Source organism: Arachis hypogaea, chromosome 8 (genome assembly GCF_003086295.3).
Source record: "Arachis hypogaea cultivar Tifrunner chromosome 8, arahy.Tifrunner.gnm2.J5K5, whole genome shotgun sequence".
Taxonomy (NCBI): Eukaryota; Viridiplantae; Streptophyta; class Magnoliopsida; order Fabales; family Fabaceae; genus Arachis; species Arachis hypogaea.
The window spans coordinates 25,988,422-26,002,058 of NC_092043.1; the positions used below are offsets into that span (position 1 = coordinate 25,988,422).

Below are 13,637 nucleotides of genomic sequence, written 5' to 3' on the forward strand. Positions count from 1 at the left end.
CAGATATAACAAGAAAGTCATTCGAAAAAGCTTCACCCCAGACGACTTGGTCTTGATCAGAAATGACATCGGTGTTAACAAGTCGGGAGATGGAAAACTTGCTGCTAATTGGAAAGGGCCGTATAAGATAAGCGAAGTCTTAGGAAAGGGATACTACAAGATAACTGACTTGAGCAGTACACCGCTACCAAAGTCGTGGCATGCTTGTAACATGAAAAGGTACTATAGTTGAAAGCGAACTCCACTCCTTGATGTACTCTTTTTTCCAACTTCATGGTTTTTTCCCAAAAAGGGTTTTCCTAAATGGGGTTTTAACGAGGCATCAAAGTGGAGGCTAGAGGAAAATAAGCCTTTAAAATTCTCCTAGTAGCAAAAGGTACCTTCATCAATCAATAAAGATCTTATCATTTCATCTATGTATAAAATTCCATTATTGTTATCATCATTCTACGAAACGCACCGACTTAAACTCAATAAAATGTGAAAATCTCATGCCCGACCTACATGGTCGGTAGGATAAAACGACGAGGTACAAGTCGATGTAAAGAGGTTACACAGACCACCTAGTCGGAGGATCCGAGAAAATCGAAATGCATAACAAAAATAACCTAAGTTACAAAAATTCAATAAGCAAAAATTGAATATGTAGGAATACAAAAGAGATTAGGAAGATCATCCAAAGGTAAAGGCTGTTGTCAAAAGGATCATGTAAATAACTTAGACAAAAACAGCCTGCCTAGTAGAAAATTTTTTTTCCAAAAGGATTTTTTATAAAAACCTAAAGAATCACGACAAAGCATGCACACGCAGAAAATAACTAAAAGCCCTTATCCAAAAAAGGGTAGAATAAAAGAAATTTTTTGTTAATGGCCAGAAGGCCAAAAGAGTCAGAGACAACCAACGCAAACAAACAAAGAAATAAAAATTGTTCAAATAAGGGCCCACAAGCCGGGCCCTAATATAGCTGATTCACTGGGAAGGTAGATCGAGGGTGTCCAAAGGTGAGGAGCTTGGATCTGCGGCAGGAAAGGTCGGAGCAGTCTCTTCAACGGGAGTCGGGGCCTCTGAAGACGTCGGCAAAGATCCGTCCTGTTGATCCTCACGAAGAGGAGACTCAATAAGCTTTTGCCCCCAAGTCTTCAGATTGGAGTCTGTCTCAGGGCGGGGAGGAGAAACGATAGCTCTATTTACAACAATCTTATCAGGATTCAGAGGAGAAAGGTCCAGGTCAGGAGCAATAACTACAATTTGCTCCTTAAAAATCCTTCAGGCCTCCTCCGAGCTCTTCGCCACGGAGTCCTCCAAATCCTGATAAGCCTCCCGACCTTTCTTCAGCTCCCGTTAGAGATCAATATTTTCAGAGAAGAGCCTGGCATAATTCTGCTCCACCTTCTCCTTGAGCCCCTCCGCCATGACACACTGGCCCATCAACTTCTTCTTCCTCTCCTGAAGTCGGATCCTCTCCTCTTTTAACCAAGTAACCTCCCCTTGGAGCCGCTTCTCCTCTTCTTGATAAAGGACAATTCTCCCCTCCAGCTCCTCAACCTTTTGAGAAGAACCGAAAGAACTAAGGGGAGTTTTGTCCAGAATATCAAGAAGTTTTGTGTAGACCCCAACAGCCCGAACACTCTCCCGAACCATAATTTGAAGATGGTTTCGAAAGGAAACATCATCTATACTAATTTGAATATAGGGGAAGATGTGATTCCGAACGAACCGGGGACCATCAAAGTTGGCCTCCCCTAAAGGAGAAGAACCAGACTTTGAGGCCTTGCATTTCTTTTTCTCGGGTTCGGAGGGAGGTCGGACTGGGGGGGATAGGGGGAGGAAGAAGAGAAACAGAGGAGGAGGTTACCAAGATAGGACGAGAAGAGGTCCCAGAATCATGAGAGAGAGGGGGAGCGCGAATAGCCCTCGCAGCGTCAGCTCGGGCACGTGCCTTCTTCTTAGCCTCCTGAACCTTCTGGTAAGTAGCACTTGAACTACTCTTCACCGTTTCTGGAAAGAATAAAACAATAGATTAGTCTACATGTCGGGAAATATCCTACAAATCGGTAAACTACATAAGTCGGGAAACATTCCACAAGAAGAAAAGCTACCTAGTTAGGTCCGCACAAAACTCGGAGAGCTCAAGAGAAATTTTTTGGTGTCCAAATTGGGGACCCTTCCCCAAGCATCTTGGAAAAATTCCACGACAGCCTCCTCTTCCTCATCCAAATCTTCTAGGTCATATTTCTCCACAGGAGAGGCCTCTAACCAATAGAGAGAAAATCAGGAGTTGGAGTTCTCATCAAGGAAAAAGGGATGATAACCATCTACAGCTTGGACTTTGAAGAAAATATTTTTAAAGTCGTGGAAAGAATCGTCAAAGATAGAAAAAACTTTCTGACCTTGAATGGCCCGGAAAGAGATCCACTGCTACTTATTATTTTGCCTACTAAAGGGTTTGGTCATATAAAAAAGGTAAAAAAAGATCTATAAAGAGGTTTAAAAATCTAGCTCTCGACTAACAAGCTGGTAAATTTTCATGAAACCCCAAGAGTTAGGGTGGAGTTGGGTAGGAGCAACTCGGCAATGTGACAACACGCTCATCTCAAAATCAAAAAAAGGCAAAAGAACCCCCAGACAGGTGAAGAAATAATCATACATAATGAAAAAGAGAGGGTCAGCATCAGCATCCATCCCAAAACAAATCCGATCTTCAGGATTCGGGGTTATCAACTCATACTTAGACTCGTCAACATCAGTACCACAAATCCTATGGTAAGTGTGGAGGACGGTGATGTAATCAGTATCTACTAAGGGACTCTCCTCGAGTAAGGTATCATCTACCCACCGCAACAGAGACTCAGGGATATGGGAAGACATCTTTCCAGTAAAAAGAAGTAGGAGAAAAAGCAACGAGAATTACAAAGAAAAATGAAAAAAGACAAAAAAAAAACAGGGCCTCTAAAAGACAAAACAACCTCTCTCAAAAACTAAACAAAGAATAGAATTGCTAGACCAACGAACTCGCTAAGAAACTAAGCATCATTCTAAATATACAGCGCAAAGTGCCAACGTAAAATGACAGAATAGGAGAAGAAAAGGACTAAACTTTGTTGGTAAAAACGAAGAGAAGCAGAAACAACAGCAACAAAAGCACTCCAAGAAGGAAGAAGTACTTCTCTTTGGAAAGAATAAGGTCCGTAGGCAAGAAGTTTCAGAAGACAAAAGAAAACAAAGAAAAGAGAGGGAGAAGTATTTATAACACGTCTGGGGCATAAGGGTAAATCGACGCAATCATTAAAAAAAAAAACACACCGTAACCAATGTAACTGCTCCCACGTGTAAATACGAAAACCCCAACGGATGTGACGTTTGATTAGACACGACGGTTGGAAAATTTAAATCACGTCGGTTTTAAAAAATCACGTTCGCTAGTTACACACCTGTGTTCAAATATTCGAATCCAACTCATGAATAAAAGAGATCGGACTCGAGTAGGGGCACCGTTCATACCTTGACCCAATACTAGGGCCCAGATCCAAACAAACTAAAAAGGCCCAATCCAAAAATTGGCCTTCACTACCTACCGACCTCCTCAGAAGAGGTCGGATTCAACACAGACTCCACCTCAAAGAAGTCAAGTTTGAAGGATAGCTGGCAGATAACACTTATTCAAATAAGTAACTGTCCATAAAATCTCTCAACCCACTTCTAGGAGCCATATCTCAACTACCATAAGATAAAGGGATAGTTATCCACCTTAAAATGTGGAACTATTCCAATGGTGATTATTGATTCACAACTATAAATACATTGACGCTCCTTAAGTATCTCCATGTTCCAACACTCTCTAAACCTGCTTAGCTCATTGCTGACTTAGGCATCAGAGTGTCTTTGCAGGTACCACCCCCCATTCCTTCGTACACACAAGTTAGACGGCGGCTCCCAGACGTAGACCAAGTCGGAGACCACCTCCACTTGACACTTAAGCCAATCCTTAAAGCCCAATCCACCAATCTCAAGTTACCCACATAACAATATATATTATATATTTTTTTAATTAAGATTAACAGTTAAAAATTACTGGAATATCAATGTAGCGATACATTTAAAAGTTTTCCATTACTATAATCTATTATAATATATAAAAGAAGAGCCAAAGTAATATTATGGTAAATAAAGGACACATTTTTAATTCATACAAAATTGTCATATCATCCATGTAAGAACATAATATTGTATATCCTATTTAGAGAATAAATTTTATTTTACGAAAATCAATTGATTTATTTATCTATCTATCTATTAATTTATTTATAACATATAAAAAAATTAAATAATGACACAACAAACTCTTGATATATTAGGTAACTTCTAATGTTGTTATGTAAATATTTTAGTAAAGTTGTTATTTTATAATTTTATCATTACATCATGTTATATTTTTATATAGTGTTTAGTGTTACTTTTTAATCTTTATTAACTCATTATTTTTATGTAAATTACTCTATGTCTTTAATAATAATATTATATTTTTAATAAATATAACTTAGTTAATAAAATATAATTCATTTTCTCTTTTTATTCTGGTTTCAATTCATATTTACCATATAAATTAATATTTACTTTACACATCTTTATCTCTTCTCACATAATCATATACCTTTCACTCTTTCTACTCTATCTTTACTATTATTTTGCATAACTAAATACTTTCTTATATATAAAAATAAATTCATGTTAATTCTGCATAACGCACAGGTCTCAATTTAGTATTATTTTATTCCGTGTAACATTATCCTTTTGGTGTACATGATCGGGTCCGGTCAGGTTGGAGTTTCGGGAAATGGTACACAATGACTAACATGCCAGCAGCCTAAAATAGTTTATTAAAGGTGTGTAAATCTACATGACTGAGTATCCAGGGCCTCCACCCCCTTCTGGTACTGTCCATTCTATGTTTTGCTTTGGATCTTTAATATCACAAGCCTGAAATATCAAAGAACTGTATTAAACAGTGAATAATGAAGATAATACGCTACCTTAATGCAAGATCACGATAGGATGACATAAAATTCAAAACAAAGGATGTAATGAAAATCATGTTTTGACTATCTGCACATGCATAAAGAAAACTTCGCCGTACTATTCAACCACTAAATTCAAACAATTTCCAAATTAGGTCTAAAATATTTCACCTTGCAATGTAAGCAATTTTGTGCATTAATCTGCAATTTGAGCTGATTATGCTCATCTGCGACATACCTATATTCCGGAAAGGTAAACAAAAGAAATCAAAAAATGATTAAAAAAATAAAAAATCCCTTCATAAACAAGCTGTAAAAAATGGGCATTACTCGTATACTCGCGCAGGACAATATCGTGACTCGGGGGCTGCATACACCGGTAAGTTTACAGTTTCAGGAATCTTTGGGTCCCTCAAACGAAGGTGAGGAGGTTGATCGTGCTCATGATTTGTGTTGCTCCTGAAAATAAACTGAACATAAATTCCTATAAAGCAACGGGATAAAGCAGTGTTTAGTGTTTACCATCCTAACTTCACAAGGATAGCATTCTTAAAATCGAAAATGTCATCCTACTGCTTACCCTCAAGTGAGAAATATGAATGGTATTCAATTTTATAAGAAATAGGAAGGCCTTCCCCTAGAAAATTAGGTACTAAGTGTATCAAGATATGTAAAAGGACTACATGGATTTTTCAATTTGCGTTCTCTCCTGTTATGCATCAATCTCTCAGCAGCACCCATCTCTATGCTCTATTTCTCTTTGTAAGTGCATTCTACAAGTGTATTAGTCTGGAACTAGGTTCCATATGCAACCATGCAACCTTATAGTTAGCCTAGCTAGCTCACTTTCCCTTGTTTTCATCATTATTTAAAATTATCATTTGTCACAACTCTAAATAATAATAAGCTACAGGAGAGAATTAGTGCTCCAAAACCTGTGAAGGGAGGTAGGAACATCAAAGGACAAAACCCCGTCTGCCTTTGGATATTGAATTGGAGAATGCAACTGTGCAGCCTGCATTAATGTCCAAAAATAAAAAGAAAAGGTAAAAATTAACAAAATAAAGGTTATATGTTGTTTTTACAGGAGAACAAACAAGAAAAACAAATCAAATGAGAAAAACTCACTACACTGTCCACATCCAATAATGAAAGGCTTAAATATGAAATTTAAATTTGGAAAAAAAAAATCTTGAATAATGTTTCTTACATTTGTAGCTTCATGATCGGCTTTACCATGCTTCAAAGTAAATGGGTGCTTCCCCCGGAGTAGATAACTGACAGGAAAACCACTAAGCTAAGTGAAATCCCATACAAAAGGGAGCACAGAAAAAGGCAACTTTCCTGTGCTGAAGTGATGAACATAACCAGCAAGAAAAGTTGGATCTTACTGTTCCAGACCACTTAAGGCCAATCCTGGAATAAGCCCGTATTCAAAGGCCTGCAACAAGATGTTAAAAAAGGTCAATATGGTATAATAACAAATTAATAATTCTAGAGCTATTATCATGGCATAAATAGTCCCAATGGCTTTTCATCAAGCAAAAGAATGGTGACTCAGGATAAAGAGCGAAAAAAAAGGAGGGAGAATGAATTGCTTCACTAACTGGTCGATAATTCCGAGCTTTATATAGTTCGTCCCAAATCCATGAATTCCTCAGAGCTTTCCAATACATATCCATATCCAGACCTTCGTTCAGCACACCGAATGTAACTTCAGCTGCAAGCATTCCTGCAAGAAGAAGCATTAGAGATATGTAAGAACAACTTTGGAATATGGAATCATTCACAAATATGCACATATTACTGTGTGCTTGATTAATAATGAATTGAGTTGAAATGAAGATTAAACAAATGGAGAAACTGATATAATTGGAACACTACCATTCTACCAACATTGGAGAATGTACTATTTAATCGGCCATAAGGAACACCAAAAAAATCCTAGATATTGAAGATCAATATTTTGGATCTGGGTCAAATGTTAATGCATATCCTGAAAAAGAACTTTCACATTGGAAGTTTGAAACATGATATTTTGAAACTCCACTGACCAAGAAAACAAAATTAACTTCTGTGAAAAAAATAGTAATTAGATGTGACAGAGTCAACCCGGCAAACTACATGAAGCCAATACCTGATTTCATCGCTGTGTGAGTTCCCTTTATCTTTGGCACATTTAAGAAGCCAGCTGAGCATCCAATAATTGCTCCTCCAGGAAAAACTGGATATGGGATAGACTGAAATTTAACTAGAATCATATTTGTATTTGCATTATGTATAATAAAATAAAAGGAAGCTGTTATTATTTGCATTTCTAATTGACTGAACATAAGAAAGGGAACCTGCTATCAGTAGTGTACCTGAAATCCACCTTCGTTTAAAGTGCGAGCTCCATACTGGATAACTGTACCGCCTTCTAAATATTGTCTGATTGCAGGATGATGCTTAAATTTCTGGTGAACCAGGAGAGAGAAAAAGGAGATTGAGGAAGGTAAGGAGGAGGTACTGAACAAGAGTAGTGATCAGGAATTGAGAATATGTAATGTATCAAATATCAATCGTTCAATGGAATTTTCAACATTAAGACAACAAAGCATACCTGGAATTCCTCGTAAGGATTCATGAAAGGGTTCTGATAGTTCAAAGCAACAACAAAGCCTATAGAGATCTGTCACAATGGTAAGTGTACTTCTTAATGTGTTGAATATATTGGAGTATAAGAAAATTTGAAACTCAGTTTTGTGCACTATGTGCTATTTTTGCAATATTCATTATCGGATATGAAGCACATAGTAAAATTTGCTGTAGAAAAACAAAGACCATAATATGTTTAAATATTTCATTGGGGGGAACTAAGTGATAAGTCTGCCAAATGGAACTATAACATCATAAACTTTTAAGTTAAAAGACTTCAGAATTGAAGGCCAGCTGAAAAATAAAAGCAGTCACACATCTAACTTCTTCCTCAACTTTTGTGTTGGGAGGAAAATAAGAAGAAAAAACTAAGTGTTACTAAAATTGCACACACACCAAGGTACCCTATAATATCTTAACAATCAACTGATTCAAAAAATAGATGGTGTTTGTCGCAGTCCAAAATTACAAAAAAGTGAATACATGAATACTGAAGATGGGGGAGGAGACTCTTACCTGATTATCTTTCATGTGATACAGAAAAGATCCTCCATATGTTTTATGATCCAAGGGCCATCCCAATGTGTGGAGTACTGCACCAGGTTGATGCTTTCTCTCATCAATTTCCCAAACCTGCAAGTGCAATGTTACAAAAATTGAGGTGGCAGCAAGAAAAGTTTTAATGAGCATGTTAAGCTATCAGAACATTCAACATGTGAATCAAGTGACATAATAATACCTCTTTGATTCCCAGAGCATATGTCTGATGTTCTGCTCCTCCCTTCTCCCTCAGGTTGTACCTTCCTATTATTTTCTGTAGGAAACACAGGGATGAAGGTTGAAGATCATGCTATAAAAACAATATTTGACAGAAAAGACCGAATCTATATCAATCTTAAAATTTGAATTTTCAAACCTCTGAGAGTGATCCTCGACATCCCTCAGCTAGAAGTGTTATGCGACCTGCATGAGATGCCGTGCTTACATAGTTTACCAATCAAACCCAGAAAGATTTAACCAAATCACATGCAAAACCATAAATATATCTAGATATAAACATATAAATGATTTACATAATAAACAAGGAAAACCATCAAAATCATATGCCTTAAGTGAGCAACGATAAACAAATTGTATTAGGCTTTACTTATATTAATTAAGTATAACTAATTTTCAATACTTGTTTGTGTCAATAACTAAACTAGGTGAGGAGCAAGCTGAATACGCATCAAGAAGGGAAAGCACACACTGAAATGAGAGAAAAAAACATGTTAAAACCTTTGACCTCAACACCACGTTGAAAATTCTCCTTCTTGGAACCATCTTTTGCAATACCCATGTCATTTGTACCAATGCCGATAACTTTGTTGTTTGCATCATACAATATCTGGCCACCAAAAAAAACAATAAACAACAACGAATGCGGAGAAATAACATCCAAGCAAATGTAGAAATACCTCACTAGCAGCAAAGCCTGGGTATATTTCCACTCCTAACTCTTCAGCTTTTGCTCCCAACCAACGTACTAACTGACTCAGACTGTATCAGATGTCCAAATAGAAACTTCTTCAGAAAAAAAAAAAGGAAAGAACAGAATCCATGATTTTATAGATATAAAACGCAAAGGGAAGGAATGAATTGAATGTCATAGAAACCTTATTACGTAGTTGCCTTTGTTGTGAAAAGGAGACGGGAGAGAAATAGCACGATTCTTAGTGAGAAACCAAAACTTGTCCGAAGAAACAGGGGTGTTGATTGGAGCCTGCAAGTAAAAAGACACAGTCGGAATCAGATAAAAAACACGAATCACAAATCATATACTGTAACTAAATTCAACAAACAGAATGCACCTCCTCCTGCTTCCACTGTGGGAGAAGCTCGTCCAGCGCTCGAGGTTCAAATACGTTTCCGGAAATAATGTGAGCACCTAATTACATATAACATGTAAAGATTAACAATAATTATCAGTTCACGATTACATCAAAGTTAATTAAGCAATTAAGATGAGAGTAGCATGGAACCAACCTACTTCAGCACCTTTCTCCACCACACACACGGATAAATCAGCTCCTTTCTGGTGGCAGAGCTGCTTGAGGCGTATGGCGGCCGATAAGCCAGCAGGTCCAGCTCCGACGACGACAACATCGTATTCAATAGAGTCTCTGGCCTCTGAATCGGTGGCGAAGCTTCGAGAAGGCGGAACCCTAGAAATGGAGACACGTGCGAGGAGCGAAGAGTGCTTGGAATACGGAAATATGCGCCGGGAGAAGGTGTATGCAGCTGGAGAAGATTGAGACCTTGAAGTAGATTTGGTACGACTCCGAAGAAGAAAGAGGTTCTTCGATTTCGATTTGGAGAAGATTGAACAAAACTTGAGCATTGTGAAGAAGAGGAAACAATGATTGAAGTGAAGTTGGTTAGTTACAATTTCAGAGCCATGCTCTTTCTCTACTCTTATATAAGTAATAGTGAATGTGCTTAGCACGTAACTAACATCATCATCTCCAATTTCTGCGATATAATTTTTTATAATTTTAAAATCTGATCTTTTAAAGTGCATTTGTCCTTTTGGCTTCATTCAGCGTATGATCATATTTAAAAAATTTTAACATCATAAATAAAAAAAGTAACACATATTTAAAGTATATTATTTATTTATAATTTGGATAAACCATAAAAAATACACTCAAATAATTTTGTTGTTGACAATAATTTATTTGAATTTTATTATTAACAAAAATATTTTAAATAATTTAAAAATACAATAAAAATATCCAACATTAAATATGTATTTTCAAGTCACCAAAAAAATATGTATTTTTAAAATATACTTTAGAGATTAAATTTTAATGTAATTTTTTATAAGTATGATTAGAGAAATGAGATATTTTTATTCCTAAAATTCGATATTTCTTGCTAAGTATATTTTTTTTATTTTTAAATGTATTATTGGTTCTCGACAAAATAAATCACAAAAAATAAATTACAAAATTTTAAAGATGAAAATATCTCATTTTTTTAATTATTTATATTAAAATTCAATCTCAAAATATTTTTAAAAATTCATATTTAATATTGATCATTTTTATCAAATTTTTAAATTATTTAAGATTATTTATGTTAATAACAAAATTTAAATATATTTTTATCAAAAACAAAATTATTTAAATATATTTTTTTTGGTTAAACCTTATAATTTTTATTATTATTAAATTATTACTGATTTAAATATTGAAATTTCTTACAAATATATTTAGATGCCAACCCAAAATCCTACAAATTTGTGTTCAAGAGAATTCCAATTTCACAGTCAGAATAAATGTAATAAAATAAGTCGATGTAATATGCGGCAAAATATTTTATTATAAATAAATATTGTTACACATAGATCATGCAGTTCGCTGACTACTACCGATGAGGAAAATCCTACGTGGAGGAGAATTGAGTCATTTCAGGGATAAGGTAAGGTGGCGATGTGGTTATGGGCGACGGTTCCTATCCAGAGCTTGCCGTTGACTTCTTTGACTTCACTGACGAGCTTCATGACGTCACCTTCTCGATCCTCAAGAACTTCGAGGATGCGTCCATTGTCGTCGAGAAGCGAGATGACGGTGTACATCTTCATTCCCATGGCTCTGGCGAGCAAGCTCATTCTTACCGGCAACCGGAAATAGATGTTCCTGAGCCATGGGTTGTGACTGAGAACCTCTTGTGCCGGTGTCCGACAACAGTCTATTGCCACCCAAAACTGCCCTTTCTCGTTCATTCTCACGTTGTCTGGGAAACCTGGCAGGTCTGCTACGTCTTCCACTCTCCCACTTCTTGGACCATCTATCCAAAGCCTCCTTAACCTGTCATCATGTCATCTACCATTCAATATCTCCTAAATAATATAATGTTATCAAATCTGGAATAACTTTATCTCAACACAATAGAATATCACTTGAAAAATTTCTATGATTTTAATCATAACAAATATAAATTAAGGTGATATTCATTAAACATTGAGTTAGTTTCACGAAATTAGTTGTTGAAGTGCGTTTGTGGACAATTGATTCTGTCAAACTAAATCTTTTAGCAGACTAGAAATGCAATCGAATAGTTTTATTGTTAATAAGAATGTACTTAAATTTTGCTATCAATAAAAATATTTTTAAATAAATTAAAAATGCGATAAAATTATCTAACATAAAGAATTACTAAATTTTTGTTGCGTTAAAGAAGTACTAAATTTTTGTTGCGTTTTTAAATTATTTGAGAATATTTTTGTTCATAACAAGATTTGAGTGTATTTTTGTCAATAATAAAATTATTTAAATATATTTTTCGATGATTTATTCCTTATTATATTTATTGTTAAAATTGTAACAGTAAAATTTTTCTTTATTTGACTGAAATTTGAATGAATAATACATCAGTTATATAAAATTAATCATGCTAGACTTACATCAAAATTAATCACTAAAATAAATTATTAATATAAAATATTAAAATTAATTTTAATAATTAATTTTAATATATAAATAATATTTTTTAATATAAAATATATATTAAAATATTAAATACACCAAAATTTTGGTAACCTGCAATTGGTGGTTTCGGTGTAGAGGAGGAAAGATTGATCTTTAGAGAATTGCACACCATTAGGAAAAGCAAGGCCATCCAAGACAACATGAGTAGTTTTAGTTGGAGGATCATATCTCAGAAGCCTACCAGTAGCTTCTCCTTCCAACAATATAAAGAAGTGCGCACTGCAAATTAAACAAGTAATTAATAACTAATAACCCCCATAATATTAATTAATTAACAAGAAACAGAGAAATAGTATAGTAGTACACTCTGTTGTATCTTTTGCTGGTGTCAGTGAAGAAGATGGAACCATTGTTATGAATGTCAAGATCATTAGCAAAGAGAATAGGCTCTCCATCAACATGAGTTGCCAAAGGTGTAGCAAGTCCACCATTTGGTCCAACCACAAGAAGACCATAATATGCATCAGCTATATATAGATCTCCACTCCCTTTGTCAAATCTTAGACCAAGTGGACGCCCACACGTTTTCTCATGCTTCCACTGCTTCGCAGTTGTTGAATCATTCCCTCTCAAGCAAACCTTCTCCGTCCTAATCATAATTAACATTAGATTAGTTTAAAATATATGTATTGCATATCCGAAATTATGTTTCTAAAATTTGTTTAGTAACTGTATTAGGACAAAAATAACTTGAAGATAGTATTACAAACAGTTATATGATTTGATATGTCTGACTAAAGTATTTAAAGTATTTAACAGTTTGTAATATTATCTTCGTATGAAAATGTTTTTATAGAAGTAACTGCGTGCCAAAATAATAAAGGGAGAATACTATAGCCATAGATAGTAACCAATTGGAGGTGACAACTGCAAATGTTTCCCAACCAAGTTCCTCTCCCATCCATCGAACCACACGGCCATCGGCTAAACCGGTGTAAGGACCGCGACCCAAGTTGTCGAATTCGAGTGACTCAGGTCCATAGACTTGGTCCTTAAATTCTGATTTGCCATAAAGTCCTAGCCTGCTTAAGTTGTCCCTAGGCCAATTTTTCATGACTTGATGATATGGTGCAATGTCATGCTTGACGGGTCTGAACTCATGATTCCCCAATGGACCCAGATGAAAAGGGTCCATCACAACAAATCCCACAATCAGAACAAGAGAAACAATAAAAGGGTGTTGGATAAAGGGTTCATCTTTGATGAGTAGGTTTCTCTTCTCCATTCATGGAACGTTTGTATTGAGGTTTCTCTTCACTTCAACTTCAATAACTTGGTAGAGTTTTGGTATTTGAAAGGTTAGAACTTAGAAGAGTTAAAAGCTATGATGCATGCATTGGTGATGACACCATTCAAGTTGGGAGTAGGTTGTCATGTTGATCGCGTTCTTATGACTTTCGTTGGAAAACAAACATTTGGTTGCTGAAAAGTTCCGTGGTTTTTAATTCCAAAG

General features: G+C 35.6%; 2 protein-coding genes across 2 annotated transcripts; both read right to left on the reverse strand.

Annotated features, from left to right (window-relative positions):
• Nucleotides 1-4,748: 4,748 nt before the first annotated feature.
• On the reverse strand, nt 4,749-10,177 carry LOC112706595 (electron transfer flavoprotein-ubiquinone oxidoreductase, mitochondrial). The gene is made up of 18 exons (XM_025757977.3): nt 9,678-10,177; nt 9,503-9,579; nt 9,308-9,414; nt 9,110-9,191; nt 8,931-9,039; nt 8,569-8,615; nt 8,392-8,466; nt 8,169-8,285; nt 7,618-7,686; nt 7,379-7,471; nt 7,153-7,255; nt 6,623-6,747; nt 6,407-6,456; nt 6,226-6,292; nt 5,951-6,030; nt 5,346-5,474; nt 5,187-5,253; nt 4,749-4,977 (listed from the first exon to the last, which is right to left on the reverse strand). The coding sequence occupies exons 1-18, from the start codon at nt 10,030-10,032 to the stop codon at nt 4,894-4,896; spliced, it is 1,836 nt and encodes a 611-aa protein (XP_025613762.1). The 5' UTR covers nt 10,033-10,177; the 3' UTR covers nt 4,749-4,893.
• An 820-nt stretch (nt 10,178-10,997) lies between these two features.
• LOC112706596 (protein STRICTOSIDINE SYNTHASE-LIKE 13) lies at nt 10,998-13,597 on the reverse strand. The gene is made up of 4 exons (XM_025757978.3): nt 13,036-13,597; nt 12,489-12,773; nt 12,236-12,403; nt 10,998-11,503 (listed from the first exon to the last, which is right to left on the reverse strand). Exons 1-4 carry the CDS (start codon nt 13,407-13,409, stop codon nt 11,104-11,106), a joined length of 1,227 nt encoding a protein of 408 aa, XP_025613763.1. The 5' UTR covers nt 13,410-13,597; the 3' UTR covers nt 10,998-11,103.
• Nucleotides 13,598-13,637: the final 40 nt, after the last annotated feature.